This window comes from Lynx canadensis, chromosome B1 (assembly GCF_007474595.2).
Source record: "Lynx canadensis isolate LIC74 chromosome B1, mLynCan4.pri.v2, whole genome shotgun sequence".
Classification (NCBI taxonomy): Eukaryota; Metazoa; Chordata; class Mammalia; order Carnivora; family Felidae; genus Lynx; species Lynx canadensis.
Genome location: NC_044306.2, coordinates 136,483,261 through 136,498,323, shown reverse-complemented (window position 1 = coordinate 136,498,323; position 15,063 = coordinate 136,483,261). Strand labels below are relative to the sequence as shown.

The 15,063-nt window shown below is 36.6% G+C and overlaps 1 protein-coding gene across 1 annotated transcript in view; it reads left to right on the top strand.

Moving 5' to 3' along the window:
• The window catches only part of CDS1 (CDP-diacylglycerol synthase 1), a 70,257-nt gene that overhangs the window by 53,109 nt on the left and 2,085 nt on the right, over positions 1 to 15,063 (top strand). Inside the window, exons 7-12 of the mRNA XM_030313524.1 lie at positions 1,147 to 1,229; positions 2,504 to 2,591; positions 5,012 to 5,080; positions 8,015 to 8,167; positions 9,873 to 9,992; positions 12,501 to 12,604. Of these exons, the coding sequence (XP_030169384.1) occupies positions 1,147 to 1,229; positions 2,504 to 2,591; positions 5,012 to 5,080; positions 8,015 to 8,167; positions 9,873 to 9,992; positions 12,501 to 12,604 (617 nt within the window). The remainder of the gene's footprint in view (positions 1 to 1,146; positions 1,230 to 2,503; positions 2,592 to 5,011; positions 5,081 to 8,014; positions 8,168 to 9,872; positions 9,993 to 12,500; positions 12,605 to 15,063) is intronic.

The following is a 15,063-nucleotide window of genomic DNA, read 5'->3' as shown; positions in this document are numbered from 1 at the left end:
TTTCTTAAAAGCTGGCTAATTATAAGATTGTAAAATGCAAAATAGAGTATTTAAATCGGTGAATTTATGTGTTAGGCTTATTTTGAATTTGGATATATTTCCTATTCTTTATGCTTTGCTTTTCTCCATTAAGACATTCTATTGAGCATCTTCACTGGGAAACTAGAATTTCTTACATTTCTAATTTCTGGGGATCTTGAGAGGAGATTAAAATTCTCCATAAGAATCTAGAAATCATCAAGACAAGTTAGAAATAATAGAATGTGCTATGAAAATATAAATGGTGCCTACTGAAAAAAATTAAATACACATTTTGAAGAAACCAGGATAAAAAGAATTGGATCTTTTATACAGTTAAAAAACAAAACAAAACAACTAATATATTATTTGCCAAAATGGGAAATAAGTTATAAATAAATCAAAATATTAAGAATTATGAACATTTTATAAATTCTAATCAAAATTGTAAGACAAACATATAGAAACAGTTTTTTTCCTTCATATTGTCCTCATACTGATGATGCTAAAAATTACTAAAGTGACATTTCTCAGGCTAGATGGACTTGATGAGACACACAAGTCTTTGAAAATCTGAAATCAAATACTGTCATTGAATAGTGCTGTGAAGACCAGTTTTCAAGAATGAAGAGCTGGCACTTAAGGGTAATTGGTCCCTGCTGGTTTGAGTTATTTGAAGTCAGAAATAACTCCTAATGGGAAAAAGCTACCATAGTGAATTCTGAAAGAAAAATCATTTTTAGCATTTTTAATAACTGCAGAATGCCAAGGAAAATGTTTCTCTCTAAATTCTGAAACAACCACCATAACTTTCTCATTATCATTTTAACTAATGACTCAAGATTATTGTATATTTTGTATGTTTTTAAATTTAGTAGTGTATCAATACTGTTAGCTTTCTATTTGTGTATGAATTAAGATTACTTTGTTAAATGTCTTCATGGTTTTAAGGTTCCAGTAGGAACCAAAATGAATATAATTTACTAGCAGCATTTATTCTGTATGACCCTACCTTTTAAAATTTGACTGAAAGTCATGCTAGAAACTTGTGTTTCAAAATTGCTATGGCTCCAGGGCTGCACTGATGAGTTGTGTTCACTAATTGTTTTGTTCTTGGGCTATTAACAGTTCGCATGGACTCATGTCACTTTACTGATAACAGTTACCCAGTCACATCTTGTCATCCAAAATCTGTTTGAAGGCATGATATGGTAAGGGGACAGTGTTATGCTGCTTTGTATTTATATCCTAGCCTTTTTAAAGCTCTTTCACATTGGACAGTGTCTTTCAGATTTCTACTAAAATGTACTCTCTGTTGTTGCTCTATTTCATTAAAATGTCTTCCTGAGTTTTGCTTACCATTTGACACCTGAAGACAAATGCTTTGTTAACAACTTGAAAACCCTTCTTATTCGGGTTCCAAATAAAATGCAGGAAGTCTTCCTAAAAGCTCCCACAATTAATTAACATTTTCGGGTGTTACTGCACCTTAGTGTGCCTTTTTACAAAGCACACATAGACTTTAAAAAGAGTATATTATTTTTGTGGAATGCAAAAAGTACATGAATGTTTGCTTGTCAGCAAACAGAATGCTGGCAATGTATTTTCTCTAGGTGAAAGTTGGGTAGGTTTTACTCTGCCTTTACACAGGAGTAGGTGTCCAGATTTCAGATGGAGTTACTTGCTACATAGCAGTGCCTTGCAGATTCAGAAAGCATTTTTGTTTAAAATTATGAAAGTTATTAGTTAAAAATCAGAGTGGAGAAAAACTTACGCTTTAAGAAATCTGACCATATTTTCCCTGCATTCTTTTAAGTCCATTAATTAAAATCTTTTAGAGTTGATAGGTTTTGTCAAGATAAAACCCTTCACAGCTCTGTGTTTTAATTTGTTTATACTGAGGTGTGTGTATAACAAAGATTGTCTTCCATATGCAGACATTTAATTGATGGGGAGCAGTTACTGAAATTAGTAGGTTCTGTACAATTAGTAGGGTTTAATGTAACTATAGGCTAATATAGAATTGAAATTGATAATTATTCCTGAAAAAGAATTTTTATTAAGAGCTTGGTATAAATTTATGAAGATTATACTGTGTCTAAACAGATGACTTATTTCCATTTTGAAAGACCGCTTTTTAAATTCTTTGTTCTATTTATAACTTGTTCCTCATAAAAGTAAAATTTGAAAGTTTATAGCTATAGAAATGGATTGCTTAATATTAAAATTAAATTGATTATTTAATATTTTCCTTAGCAATATTCTCCTGGTATGTTAGTTTATTTATAGATTTTGCTCTGCTGAATTGCTTAATGGGAAAATTTACTTGATACTTATTGTTTCTACTAATGTTTTGGCAAGTGTTATGTTCTGGATGAGGCTGCAATATAATCCAAAGGGCTATTGCATTGGTTCAATATGAGTCATAAACCTATATAAATGTTTGCCACTTAATCATATGGACTTTTTTCTGATTTTTTTTAAGGTTCCTTGTTCCAATATCAAGTGTTATTTGCAATGACATAACTGCTTACCTTTTTGGATTTTTTTTTGGGAGGACTCCATTAATTAAGGTAATGGAACAACATCACAAGCAAGCCATTACCATAACCTTAAAGATTAGCCACTGGAGAAGATCTCCAACAATTTGGTGCTGTTGCACATTTTTATTTCTGAGGTGCTTTGATTTTCCTTAGCTGTGTTTAACAGCCATAGTGTAGAGGCAGTGAGCCATGTTTCCCAGTGATTCCATGTGGATTCTTAGATAACCTGTTAGCTCCTCAGTAAGGACCTGACTCCATAAGGACCTGACTCCATCATTTGTCCTCTGTCTTGTGAAGAAGGCTCATTTCATCTTTCTGCTGGTTTCTTTCTGTTAGCTATAGTGCAATTCTTCTTTCTTCATTCCCCAGCAACCCTACAAACAAGCCTTTCCTAGACTCTGCTCTCCTCTGTCACTGTCTCCTCTATCACCTCCTTTACCAAAATTTTTTTAAAAGTGTACACTTCATCACCTTCCCATAGTCCTGTCCACTTGTAAGACTTTTACGCCCAAGCTTATTTTGAAAAAATTTGAGGTCCTATAATAAAATACTGATAATGCATGTAATAAAGAAAGGTTAAGATAAGGGAAAGGAAAATACATGTGAAAAGACCATGTTGTTTTGCCTTAGATTTGGTTCTGCTTACATTCAGTGGAGGCAAAGAAAGAAATGAATTAATGAATTATACAGTGCTCATTTTGGGGAAGAAAGAAACAAACTGATTCCTCATGGAAAAATAGACCTTTTACTAGAACTGATTACCTTTAAACAAACTTTTCGTGTTGGGGCTTTAGATAGGGTTCTCCCCATTCATGTATTATGCAAAGTCTTTAATAATATCCCCAGGAATATTTTGGTTGGCTATTTTGATGTTACTGTATGAAGGCAGTTTGGAGGGACTGGGACAATTGTGCAGATACAAAACCTGTTTGTTAAGAATGATACAAGAGTAGCTTAAAGTGTTCCCAGAGGAACACATGGATGTGCCTGTCCTTTAAAAGTCTTCCATAAGTTCTTCCCCATGTAAGAGTCCAGCAGCATACAGCATCAGGCTGAGCTATAGGGAGGGATACAGCAAGCAAGGTATATATATATTTTTAAAAGTTTCTAAAGCTGCTGCAGCATCAGGGCAAGTGATTAAATATTCAAGACTTCTGTACCAGATAAGTTTTTGGCTTAGAAAGCCTTCAGAGAGGCTGTTATGGTTGTAGAGGAATCTTACTGTTTGATTTTGGACACAGATTTCTAGTGAATTTACCAGGCTGGATTAGTTGTATAATATACCCATATGTGATTAAGCAAGTTAACCCCTAAATCAGTTTTATATAGGTCAATTTAATTTGAGAAGTCATCTTTAAAATAATCAACAGGCACTTTTGAATTTGAGTCAACTACTTCATGACAGTAATACTGAATCATCCTAGGAAATTGTCTCTGTGGCAGAATTGTTATCAGATTTGTCAAGAAACCATTTCTGTCAACACTTTGGCTTTGGGTTTTATGAACATCATTGGGACAAAAGGTCTATAAAGAGATCATGTAGATTAGCCTGTCACCTGTTTCTGTCTGCAGAAACTTCTGTCTGATATTTATTTGGCTTCTGTCCCCACCTATCCACTGAAAGAGTCATCACAGAGGCCATCAGTGATCTCCCCATACATCAGTCCTTATCATATAGGGCACCTCAGGCAGTTAGAGCTGTGCACTCCCAAATCTTTTCCTCCTGCCCCTGCATCACTGATTTCCAAACTTTCCTCCAGATTTCTCTGCCTGAATGCCCCATTGACTGAGAAACAATAGCCGGAATCTGAAACAGTATCTATTATTAGAAGCACAACATGTTCCTTTCTTCATGGAGACAGACATAGATTGTGACCCAAGGGAGAAGGATATGTGAATACTTGTGGAGCAAATACTGTATCTGGAGTGTTTTGCCATTTCAGGAAGAGGTCTGTTGAATGCATGGCATTTTTGAGAATATATGAAAATCTCATGTGCTGCAATGTCTGTGTTTTGTTATACTCATTCTTCTATTTTTTGTCAGTAGTAGGTCAATACAGACCATATGTACTTGGAATGACTATATCTCACCCTTACTGCAAGAACCACCCTATTGTGGGGATTTATATAAGCATAAAAGTCATGGGGCGATGATTTCAATATAGAGTTCATAGTTCTTTGGGAGAGAAAAAAATAAATTGAGGTTATTTATACAGAAACATATATTCACAGTTTGAGGGTCTAAAATGTGTTAGATATTACTAGAGAAATTTGTACAAATAAATCGGGATCATGGAATGAAGGAAAAAGGTTTGCAAAGCCATTCCATCAAGAAAAAAGTACGGAGAGATGTATAAGGTATTGTGGGAATTCACTGAAAACAATTTGCCATATGTATTTGTGTGTTTTGTGAGTGTAGTAACTTTTTAATTTTATTTGGCCTTTTTTAGTTGTCTCCTAAAAAGACTTGGGAAGGATTCATTGGCGGTTTCTTTTCCACAGTCGTGTTTGGATTCATTGTGAGTTTTACTGAGATGTTTATTTTATTTATATTTTGAAAATGGTGGCAAATTTATCAATCTATTTTGAACCTAAAAAAATTGAACCACAAAATGCTAATAATGTATTTATTGAAACCCATTAAACAGAGCCAATTCTGTACTCCAGTAGTTCTCATCATGGCCTCATATCAGAATTACCTGGGGAGAGGGGTGCCTAAGTGACTCCATTGGTTAAGTGTTCAACTCTTGATTTCAGCTCAGGTCATTGATCTCAGGGTTTTGAGATCAAGCCCTACAACAGGCTCCCTGTTGGGTGTAGAGCCTGCTTAAGATTCTCTCTCTCTCTCTCTCTCTCTCTCTCTCTCTCTCCCTCTACCCACACCCTCCCTCTTAAGTAAATAAGTAGGGGCGCCTGGGTGACTCAGTCAGTTAAGTGTCCAACTTAGCTCAGGTCATAATCTTGTAGTTCATGAGTTTGAGCCTTGTGTTGGGCTCTTTGCTGACAGCTCAGAGCCTGGAGCCTGCTTCAGATTCTGTGTCTCCCTCTCTCTCTGCCCCTCTCCTGCTCATGCTCTGTCACTCTCTCTCAAAAATAAACAAATATTTAAAAAAAAAACTTTAAAAATATATAAATACATACATACATACATCTTAAAAACAAAAAAAAAGAAAAATAGAATTGTCCGCGTTGCTTATACAAAATATATGTCCCAGCCCTATCCCGTCAGTGGACTCCCCGTTAATTCTGACGTACAGCTAGATTTGAGACCCGCTGTTGTGCTGTTGTGTTTGGCAGTTTCGAACAGCTGTTCTGCCTTATGGGGGACACAGGGACACAGGTGCTGGGACAAGTGGTGGCTTTGAGAAAAGCAGAGAATATAAACGATGTTGAAGAACTCTGTCTCCTTAATGCATGCTGGCTAATTGATTTAGTGGGGGTGTTTGCTGCTGTAAACCCAACTTGCAGGAAAAGTTTGATAAAAATAATTGACATTTACTTTTAGCCATGCATAATAGATATTAACATTTTAATAATTAGTGTACAATTATGGAATTTATGTTTGTATTAAAAGAGGTCTCATGAGAATTAATAAAGATACAGTAAAATGGCTGGATAGAAGTATGCAAAAAAAAAACTGGTAGGAAGTTTAATTTTTAAAGAGTCTAGTCCCTGATAGTTCTAGAATATATTCTGTAGCCAGATGTGGAGTAACTGGTAACAACATGGAGCTTTGAGAGGGAGCAAAATACACATAAGTGGAAATGTGCCAGGTTCCTGGATGGGAATACTACCATAATTGCCCTGTTTATTATTTTTTTTATTTTTATTTTTTTCAACGTTTATTTATTTTTGGGACAGAGAGAGACAGAGCATGAACAGGGGAGGGGCAGAGAGAGAGGGAGACACAGAATCGGAAACAGGCTCCAGGCTCTGAGCCATCAGCCCAGAGCCTGACGCGGGGCTGGAACTCACAGACCGCGAGATCGTGACCTGGCTGAAGTCGGACGCTTAACCGACTGTGCCACCCAGGCGCCCCCATAATTGCCCTGTTTAATTCGCAAGTTTAGTTGATTCTCAAGAAAGTGGCAATAGAATTGAGTAAAATTATTCTGATGTTTATGTGGTAGAATACTGATGAGATAATAATTGATAAATAGAACAATGAAAAGAGATCCAGGCTTGTCCAATGTTTTTACATCACAAAGCAGGTATAATTAGAATATTAAGTTAAATAATACTATAAGAATGTGGTATTAGTATCATTAAAGACTTATTTAGAAATACTACAAGAATAGCCATATCATTAGAAGAAAATAAAGAGCTACTCTATAAGAATATAATGCATGACAAAGTAACAAGGAAGGAAATTACTTACATATATTTTTTAATAAATGATTTTGAGTAAACTGGTTGGAATGGTTGGATTAAATCCATTCCTAGTGTCATATTTGTACATTTGTTAACCATTCTTCAGCAATATAATGGGGCAAATGGCTGCAAAATAAGAGGGTGACTGTTGTCTAGCAATTTAAATTTATAATGAAATATTTTATGTATCTTCTCCCATGGCTGAGGATAGCTAGTTTTAAAAATTGTAGTGATATGGCTATAAGAATACTTTAGTAATAGTTTCCTGGGTTGGTTAAAAACAATGGTGTTTTTCACTTATTAGTAATTTTGAATAACCAGTTTATTGTTGAAATTAATGTAACCATAATTTATGCAATAAATTTCAGTCCTGTACTCTCTCATCCCTTTATAATTGTTAGCTTCTGCTAACATTCATTATGTGTACTTTAAAAAGGTAAAACCTTGCTGTAATACAGCAGTTTTCTTTTTCTCTCTTTCCCCTTCCTTCTTTTTGTTGTCGTACAAAGATTGTAAGATCACTGATTTCCAAAACCTTTTTATTTATTCTTTCTTTCTTTCTTTCTTTCTTTCTTTCTTTCTTTCTTTCTTTCTTTCTTCCTTCCTTCCTTCCTTCCTTCCTTCCTTCCTTCCTTCCTTCCTTTCATTCTCTCTGTCTCTCTCCCTCTCTCTCCCCTTCCTTCCTTCCTTCCTTCCTTCCTTCCTTCCTTCCTTCCTTCCTTCCTTCACGGAGAGAGGCAGAGGGAAAGAGAGAGAATCTTAAGCAAGGCTCCATGCTCAGCACAGAGCCCAATGGCTGGGCTCTGGGATCCTGACCTGAGATGAAATCAAGAGTCAGATGCTCAACTGACTGAGCCCCTCAGGCGCCCGGAAAACCTTTTTGTTTTCTAATGGCTTTTCAGAGTCTTTTATTGGGTCATTTAAGACCGTCTAACTTTGAAAATACATAGCAAAATGTGAATGCAAAGAAATTTTGGCATTCTGTCTCTGGTCTTTCTGACACATTATGATAGTGAAGAAATATGATAGATAGACAGGTTTTTTTCATTCAATGTTTCATGGACTCCTGCTTTGTTATTCAGGCTGCCTACATGTTATCCAAATATCAGTACTTCGTCTGCCCAGTGGAATACCGAAGTGATGTAAACTCCTTCGTTACAGAATGTGAACCCTCAGAACTTTTCCAGCTTCAGAGTTATTCACTTCCTCCCTTTCTAAAGGCGGTGTTGAGACGGGTAAGATAAACATAGTTTAGGATCCTGCATCCCAGAGTTTAAGGTTCATTTAAAAATAGGACTAAACTTTTTGCAAGAAATCAATTTGTACAGAATTTTAAATTCAATGATACAGAAGTGGTATCACTGTCTACTTAGCATCAATAATATTTTCTATTCCCTTGTGACTTCCCTTTCTCAAACATAAAATGAATATTACTATCACAAACCAGTTGTCTCTTAGGAATTTACTTGATAGTTTGCTTACTGATGCTAATTTATCTTGTATTTTTTTTGAAAATATTTTTCAGTATTTCTTAGATTTCTACAAATCAAATGGTTTGCAGTGAGCTTCCCTTGTAACTGGTATGAATTTAAAGCGTAATTAAAATTCAGCAGCTCGGGGCGCCTGGGTGGCGCAGTCGGTTAAGCGTCCGACTTCAGCCAGGTCACGATCTCGCACTCCGTGAGTTCGAGCCCCGCATCGGGCTCTGGGCTGATGGCTCGGAGCCTGGAGCCTGTTTCCGATACTGTGACTCCCTCTCTCTCTGCCCCTCCCCCGTTCATGCTCTGTCTCTCTCTGTCCCAAAAATAAATAAACGTTGAAAAAAAAAAAAAATAAAAAAAAAAAAAAATTCAGCAGCTCAAAGTCCCTTGATTTTTAGGGGACCTGTACTAGTACAGAAAGCAGCTGCTTCTAAGAAGTCAGTTTACCTTCAGAAAGCACACTGTTGGCATTTAAAAGCAATACTGACGTCTCTCACTGAAGGATGTTGACAAGCTGTCTGGTAGAACCCTGCTGATCCATGCCATCAGGACTGGTGGTTGGTTGGTTAAAGTGGGGATGAAACAGTTGGGTGTGTACTGTGTACGTGTGTGTATCTGAAATATTTTTAACTAAAATCCACAATTTTGAGGAGCAGATTAACCAGTAAATTATTTCTCTCCTTGAGTGCTCAATGCACGGATTCCAAGAATTGTTTTCAGTGTCCAAGCCATCTGTTATCTGCTGTAAAACTTTTTGACACTACTGATCTTTGCTTTGGGGTAAGGCCTTCACTTTGAGAATGGGTCCAGAGATTGGTGTTCTAAAGAATCTTTCTTAAACCACAGTATTTATGCACTGTCTACAACTTGTAGTTTTAGTTTCTTTAAAATGGATCAAGAACCAAGCATTTACGAAATAATTAGACTGTAGAATTCTTCTCAATTTTTTGTTATCTCCTCTCTGAATCTTTTATAACTGTCTTGCTGATGCTCAGTTTGGTGGTCTTTTTGAAAGCAGCTTTGAGACAAAGACCAAATTTCCTTTTATTTTGTCATACAAAATTAAAGTGAAATAAAATACAGAATTAAAATATATAATTACAAAGTTCTACTGGTAAGAAACAAATTCAGAAATCAACTCAACCGATTCTTAGTAAGCCTACAGCTCAAGTGTTGTAGAAGTTTCTAGATAAACTAGAGTATCCTATCAACTGCAAGATTTTAGTGTTCCAAGTGCTGCCAGTATGCCTACGGAGGGAATGGAGAGTGCTGGCTATGTAGAGAATGGTATTGAGAGCGTACAAAATATTTTTCTCCCACAATGCTGAAAGTTTGTGAAGTTAACAAAAATGTGGCAAATGGTTTGACTTAATATTTATATCATGGTTCTTAGTTTAGGTGGCATGCTCAAATATAATTTTATTGCAGTTAAACCCTTTCCCCCTTTTTTTCTGTTCAGGAAACAGTGAGCTTGTATCCTTTCCAGATACACAGCATTGCTCTTTCAACATTTGCGTCATTGATTGGCCCTTTTGGAGGCTTCTTTGCCAGTGGATTCAAAAGAGCTTTCAAAATCAAGGTATGTGTTTAGAATCTTTGTTACATTATTAGAGAATTAGAGAATGTAATATAGTTGTAATTTGGTTTTCCCTTGGTCTCTCACATTTAGCCTCTGGGCAAAAACTTTTACATTCTAGTTGTTTTGGACTCATAGAAATGCTTCCTGGCTAATTTTGGTGTATTCTATCTCATTAAATTTTGGTCAGGTCAGGTTAATACATTTTATTTTTAAGTTTTTTTTTAAGTTTATTTATTTTGCGACAGAGAGCAAGCACGAGCAGGGGAAGGGCAGAGAGAAGAGAAGAGAGAGAATCCCAAACACACAGGCCCTGCACTGTCAGCATGGAGCCCAATGTGGGATTCAAAGTCACAAACTGCGAGATCGTGACCTGAGCCAAAACCAAGAGTTGGATGCTTAGCCGGCTGAGCCACCAGGCGCCCTGTGTTAATACATTTTAAAATGTCATGTCCACCTCATTTATATAATGGCATGTGTCACTTAATGTTGGGACTTCAAGTGCTCATGCAAGAATCCAGCTATGAATTGTCTGAGGTTTAGTGTTATGCCATAGTCTCCCTTAAAGACACAAGCAGGAGAGCCTTTGCATATGACCATTCATTCTACTAGCTGTGGACTCAGGAAACTCTTTGTGTAAATGGAGAAATCATATATGTATTAATCATATTGCAGCTACTGAACTCTGAACTCTGCCACTGTAGTGCAAAAGCCCTATGGGCAATATGTCAATGAATGGTTATGACTGGGTTTTAATAAGACTTTATTTACAAAAACAGGCAGTGGGCTAGACTTGACCTGTGGGACATAGTTTGCAGATCCCTGTTCCAGATACTTAAAGTTATCCCTATGTTTTGTTTAATTTAGGTTCTCATAAAGTGACGTATGTTTGCCCTGTTATCTCAGCTGTCCTTACATGCCTTCCCTAAGAGTGGATGTTGTGCCATTAGGAGTCAGAGTGGCTACTGAAGGTGGGGTGAACAGGGCAGGCCTCTCTGGAGGAGGTAGCATGTGAGCAGGGATCTGACAAAAGAAGAAGGATGAGTCCTGTAGAGAAATCTAAGGAAGAGTGTTCCAGAAAGTACAAAGGAGACAAGGAGCTTAGACTGAAAGGGAGCAAGAATAGTGTGGCTATGGTAGAGAGTAAGTGATCAGAATGCATAATTGATAAGGCCAGATCCCACAGGGCCCAGAAGCCAGGGAAATAAAAAAAAAAAAAAAAACAACTCAGTGAACACTTGCAGTGGGGAAGATACTATGTTAGGTGGAAAGCAGTATGCAGAAGTGTATAAGATGTCTCTGTTCTCAAGATGCTCACTGCCTTCTAGGGGAGATAACACACATCCACAGTGAACCACAACAACAGCCATGCGTGAAGACTGTCCTGTAAAGCCTGCAAACAGCAGAATGGAGTTGAGTTAATATGGCGCTTTTGTGCATTGGTTAGTAGGGAAGAGAAGTAAGGAGATGTGTTGGCAAGAAGTAACCAAAGAATTTTTCAATAATTGTTTTAGAGAAATATTGTATTTAGAATGATACTTTCTTCAGAAGTCTCTAATTCAGGGTTTCTTGTTGAATGATGATACTATTTTGCATGTCTGAAATGAAGGTATAACAACTGTTTAGATGTTTTTTGGTTGCCTGAGTAAACTAGAAGGGTGATCCATCATTTCTATATCCTCAACACTCAGACATGTGGCTATGTCTGTACAGAGCCCATTGGAGAGATGTACTAACCATTCCCTCAGTTTGGCCATTTAATGGACTAATGTGTCCCATGTGATCTATTTTGATTTCCTTTTATCCTAAAACTTAAAAAAAAAAAAAAGAATATATATTATAATAGCAAAATATTTCAGAGTAAAAACTATTAAACATGAGTTAGAACCAGTTGTAAATCTGTCTCAACACTAGAATAGCTTCTTAAATAACTTCTGGTTAAACAGGAAAAGAGACTAGAGCAGTATTAGATTAATAATAGATGATAGCGCTTTTTATTTAGAAAAAGCTTTATTAACTAAAAAAAGTTAGTGCTGGATTTAATATTTAATTAGTGTTACTTGTATGTTGCTAGTCGATTTGGTAATCATTCCAACATCGGTGCATATTTGAAAGATGTGATTTTAATTTGTTAGACATGTTACAGTAAGTTTGTATTAAGTGGAAAAATCCTGTAGTATTTTTCTGAGAGCTTGTGGTCCCAAAGAGACATTTCCAGGTAGAAGTTTTATAGCAGGTGATTTTTTTTATTTTTTTGAAATGTTTATTTATTTTTGAGAGAGTGAGACAGAGCATGAGGAGGGGAGGGCCAGAGAGAGAGGGAGATACAGAATCTGAAGCAGGCTCCAGGCTCTGAGCTGTCAGCACAGAGCCTGATGTGGGGCTAGAACTCACAGACTGTGAGATCATGACCTGAGCTGAAGTCAAACGCTTAACCCACTGAGCCATCCAGGCGCCCCGATAGCAGGTGATCTTTTAAAAATTTACTCATATGTTTGTTTGTTTCTGAAGGATTTTGCAAACACCATTCCTGGACATGGCGGAATAATGGACAGATTTGATTGTCAGTATTTGATGGCAACTTTTGTGCATGTGTACATCACAAGTTTTATAAGGTACTTTTCGATTTTTAAAAAATGTTTTATTAGATGATTTGAGTTCTCATTCTCGTAGGCATTAGTTTGAGTTGCTTTTTCTGTCAGTGGTACTATGTAATATCAAAGGGGAATGGTGGCCATGGAGCTGTCACATCTTACTGCCCTGAGAAGTATGGTTAAATTATAATTATGTTACATATATTTGAACACCTTAAACAATAGTGTATGTCATGGTCTTAGGACCAAGGTAAGATCTAGTTAATGTGGATAATACTGGATTGAAATATTAGAAAATTTCTCATTTTCTGTGGTGTTACAATGGTGTTACATTTTCTTTTCAATTAGTGAATACTAATTAAAAAGGAGGAGGAGATAATAATTCATCCAGTCCCCCAGTTATTGCTTGAGTGCCTCTGATGCATTGGGGAATATTCTAGGATGTATCACAAAGAGAACAAAACAAAGTTCCTGACCTCAGAGCTTATATTCTTACTGGGGAGTTGGACGGAGAAGGTGGAGAAGTGAAAGATAAACAACTAAACATAGCGTTTTAGGTGGTTCTAAGTGTGATGGAGAAAAGTAGAGCGGGCTGAGGATTATGGTTGTGGGGGTGGAGATGTGGGTGAGTGGGAGGGTATTGCTGTTTTATAAAGGGTGGCTTATTCTTGTTAAACCTTAGGTTTTGGATCTGCCCTAAAATGCCAGCTTGGGGTGTGAAAGCAAACCACAGCAAGCACACATTAACTTTATTTTCCATGGTCTCTACTAAGTGCCTGACCACAGAACACATGTATTTCCTTTATAGAGTATCTGGAGTGAAACTCATATTTGTAGATCCTTAAATACACATTTTAAATATATAGCCTGAGCAGTATAGGAGTTTTTGTATTAATCTTTATTTTTCTTGAGCAGTCTTGTTACTACATTGATCTTTCAAAGAATCAAATTCTGGCTTTGTTAACTTCCTGTTTCATTGATGTCCACTCACATCGTTCATTCCTTCATCTTTCTTTAGACTCAATTTGCTATTGCTTTTTGAACTTCATGAGATAAAGCTTATTGATTTTCAGTCTTCTTGCCTAATATAGTCATATAATACTGTAAATTCCCTCTTAAGTACTGCCTTATTCTCATAGTATATGCTATATTTGTATTTTCATTATCAGTTACAAATATTTCCTGATTTCCACTAGGATATCTTCTTTGACATGTGCTTTATTTAGAAAGGTGTTGATTACTTTCCATACAAGTGGAGATTTCCTCATTCTCCTCCCTTTATTGATTTTTGCCTTAATTCCATCCATTGTGGTCAGAAAACATACTCTTTATCTTTCCTTCTTTTGGTGGAGGCTTGTTTTATGCCGCAGCATACCATCTATGCAGGGATGTGTTCATGTGCACATGCAACAAGTGTGCGTTCCACAGTTTGGGGACATAGGGTAGTACGTGCCAGTTAGGTGAAGTTTAGCTACATCTTCTGTACTGATTTTTGGGGTTTGTTTTTTCCATCTCATCATTCTGTGAGGAAGAGAGCTTGGTCAGAATCTCCCACTGTGATTGTAAATTTACCTATTTCTGTCCTGTCAGTTTATGCTTTATGTATTTTGATGTTGTCTTAGGTATATACACATGTAGGACTGTCCTGTGTCCCTATTGAATCGCTCCTAAGGTCATTATATAACATCCATCTTTATATACTACTTGCTTAAAGCCTATTTTGTTGGATCCTAGAAGAGCTGCATCAGCCGTCATTTGGTTAGTGTTTATAGAGGGTTTCTTTGTCTAGGGTTTCATTTTTAGCGTTCCTTTATCCCTATATTTAAAGTGTGTTTCTCTTCTAACAAGCATATGGCTTGATTTGTTTTCTTATAACCAAGATGACAGCCTTTGTCTTTTTAATTGGAATATTTAATCCATTTCTATGATTTATTTACTGATATCTTTATTAGTATTTAATGCTCAAATCCTTAGAACTCTATTTTCAGATGGTAGCAGCTTTTAGGGCATTAACTCAAACTTTTTTTTTTAACCTGCTATTCTCTCCATAGAGAAGAGTCATGCTGAGCCATGTTGTCTACCATTTGAAAGCAAATATTTAGACTATTAGAAATACAGGGCAAGTGCCAGGATGCATCTAGCTGGGAGCACCTGCTGACATAATTTTGCATTTAGCTGAACTTGCTAGAATACCCTTCCTTTTCTCTGTGGGTCCCTACTCTGGGTTTGTTATGAAGTTGCTGAATCTTTTGAAGAGATGTAAGACAAGCTGTGCCCTGACTTGAGTGGACAGTGGCTGTGAGAGACATATGGCCACACTTTTGGCAAACGAGTTGAGCCACGTGCATGAAGGTAACCCATGGGATGGCTGATCTATGACATCGTGCAGTTTTTTTAATCAAAGATTTTTGTTGTGTTATCCCTGCATAGCAGACATTTCTTTGCTGCTGGGTTTCCTATTTCCTATAATTCCATTTGAA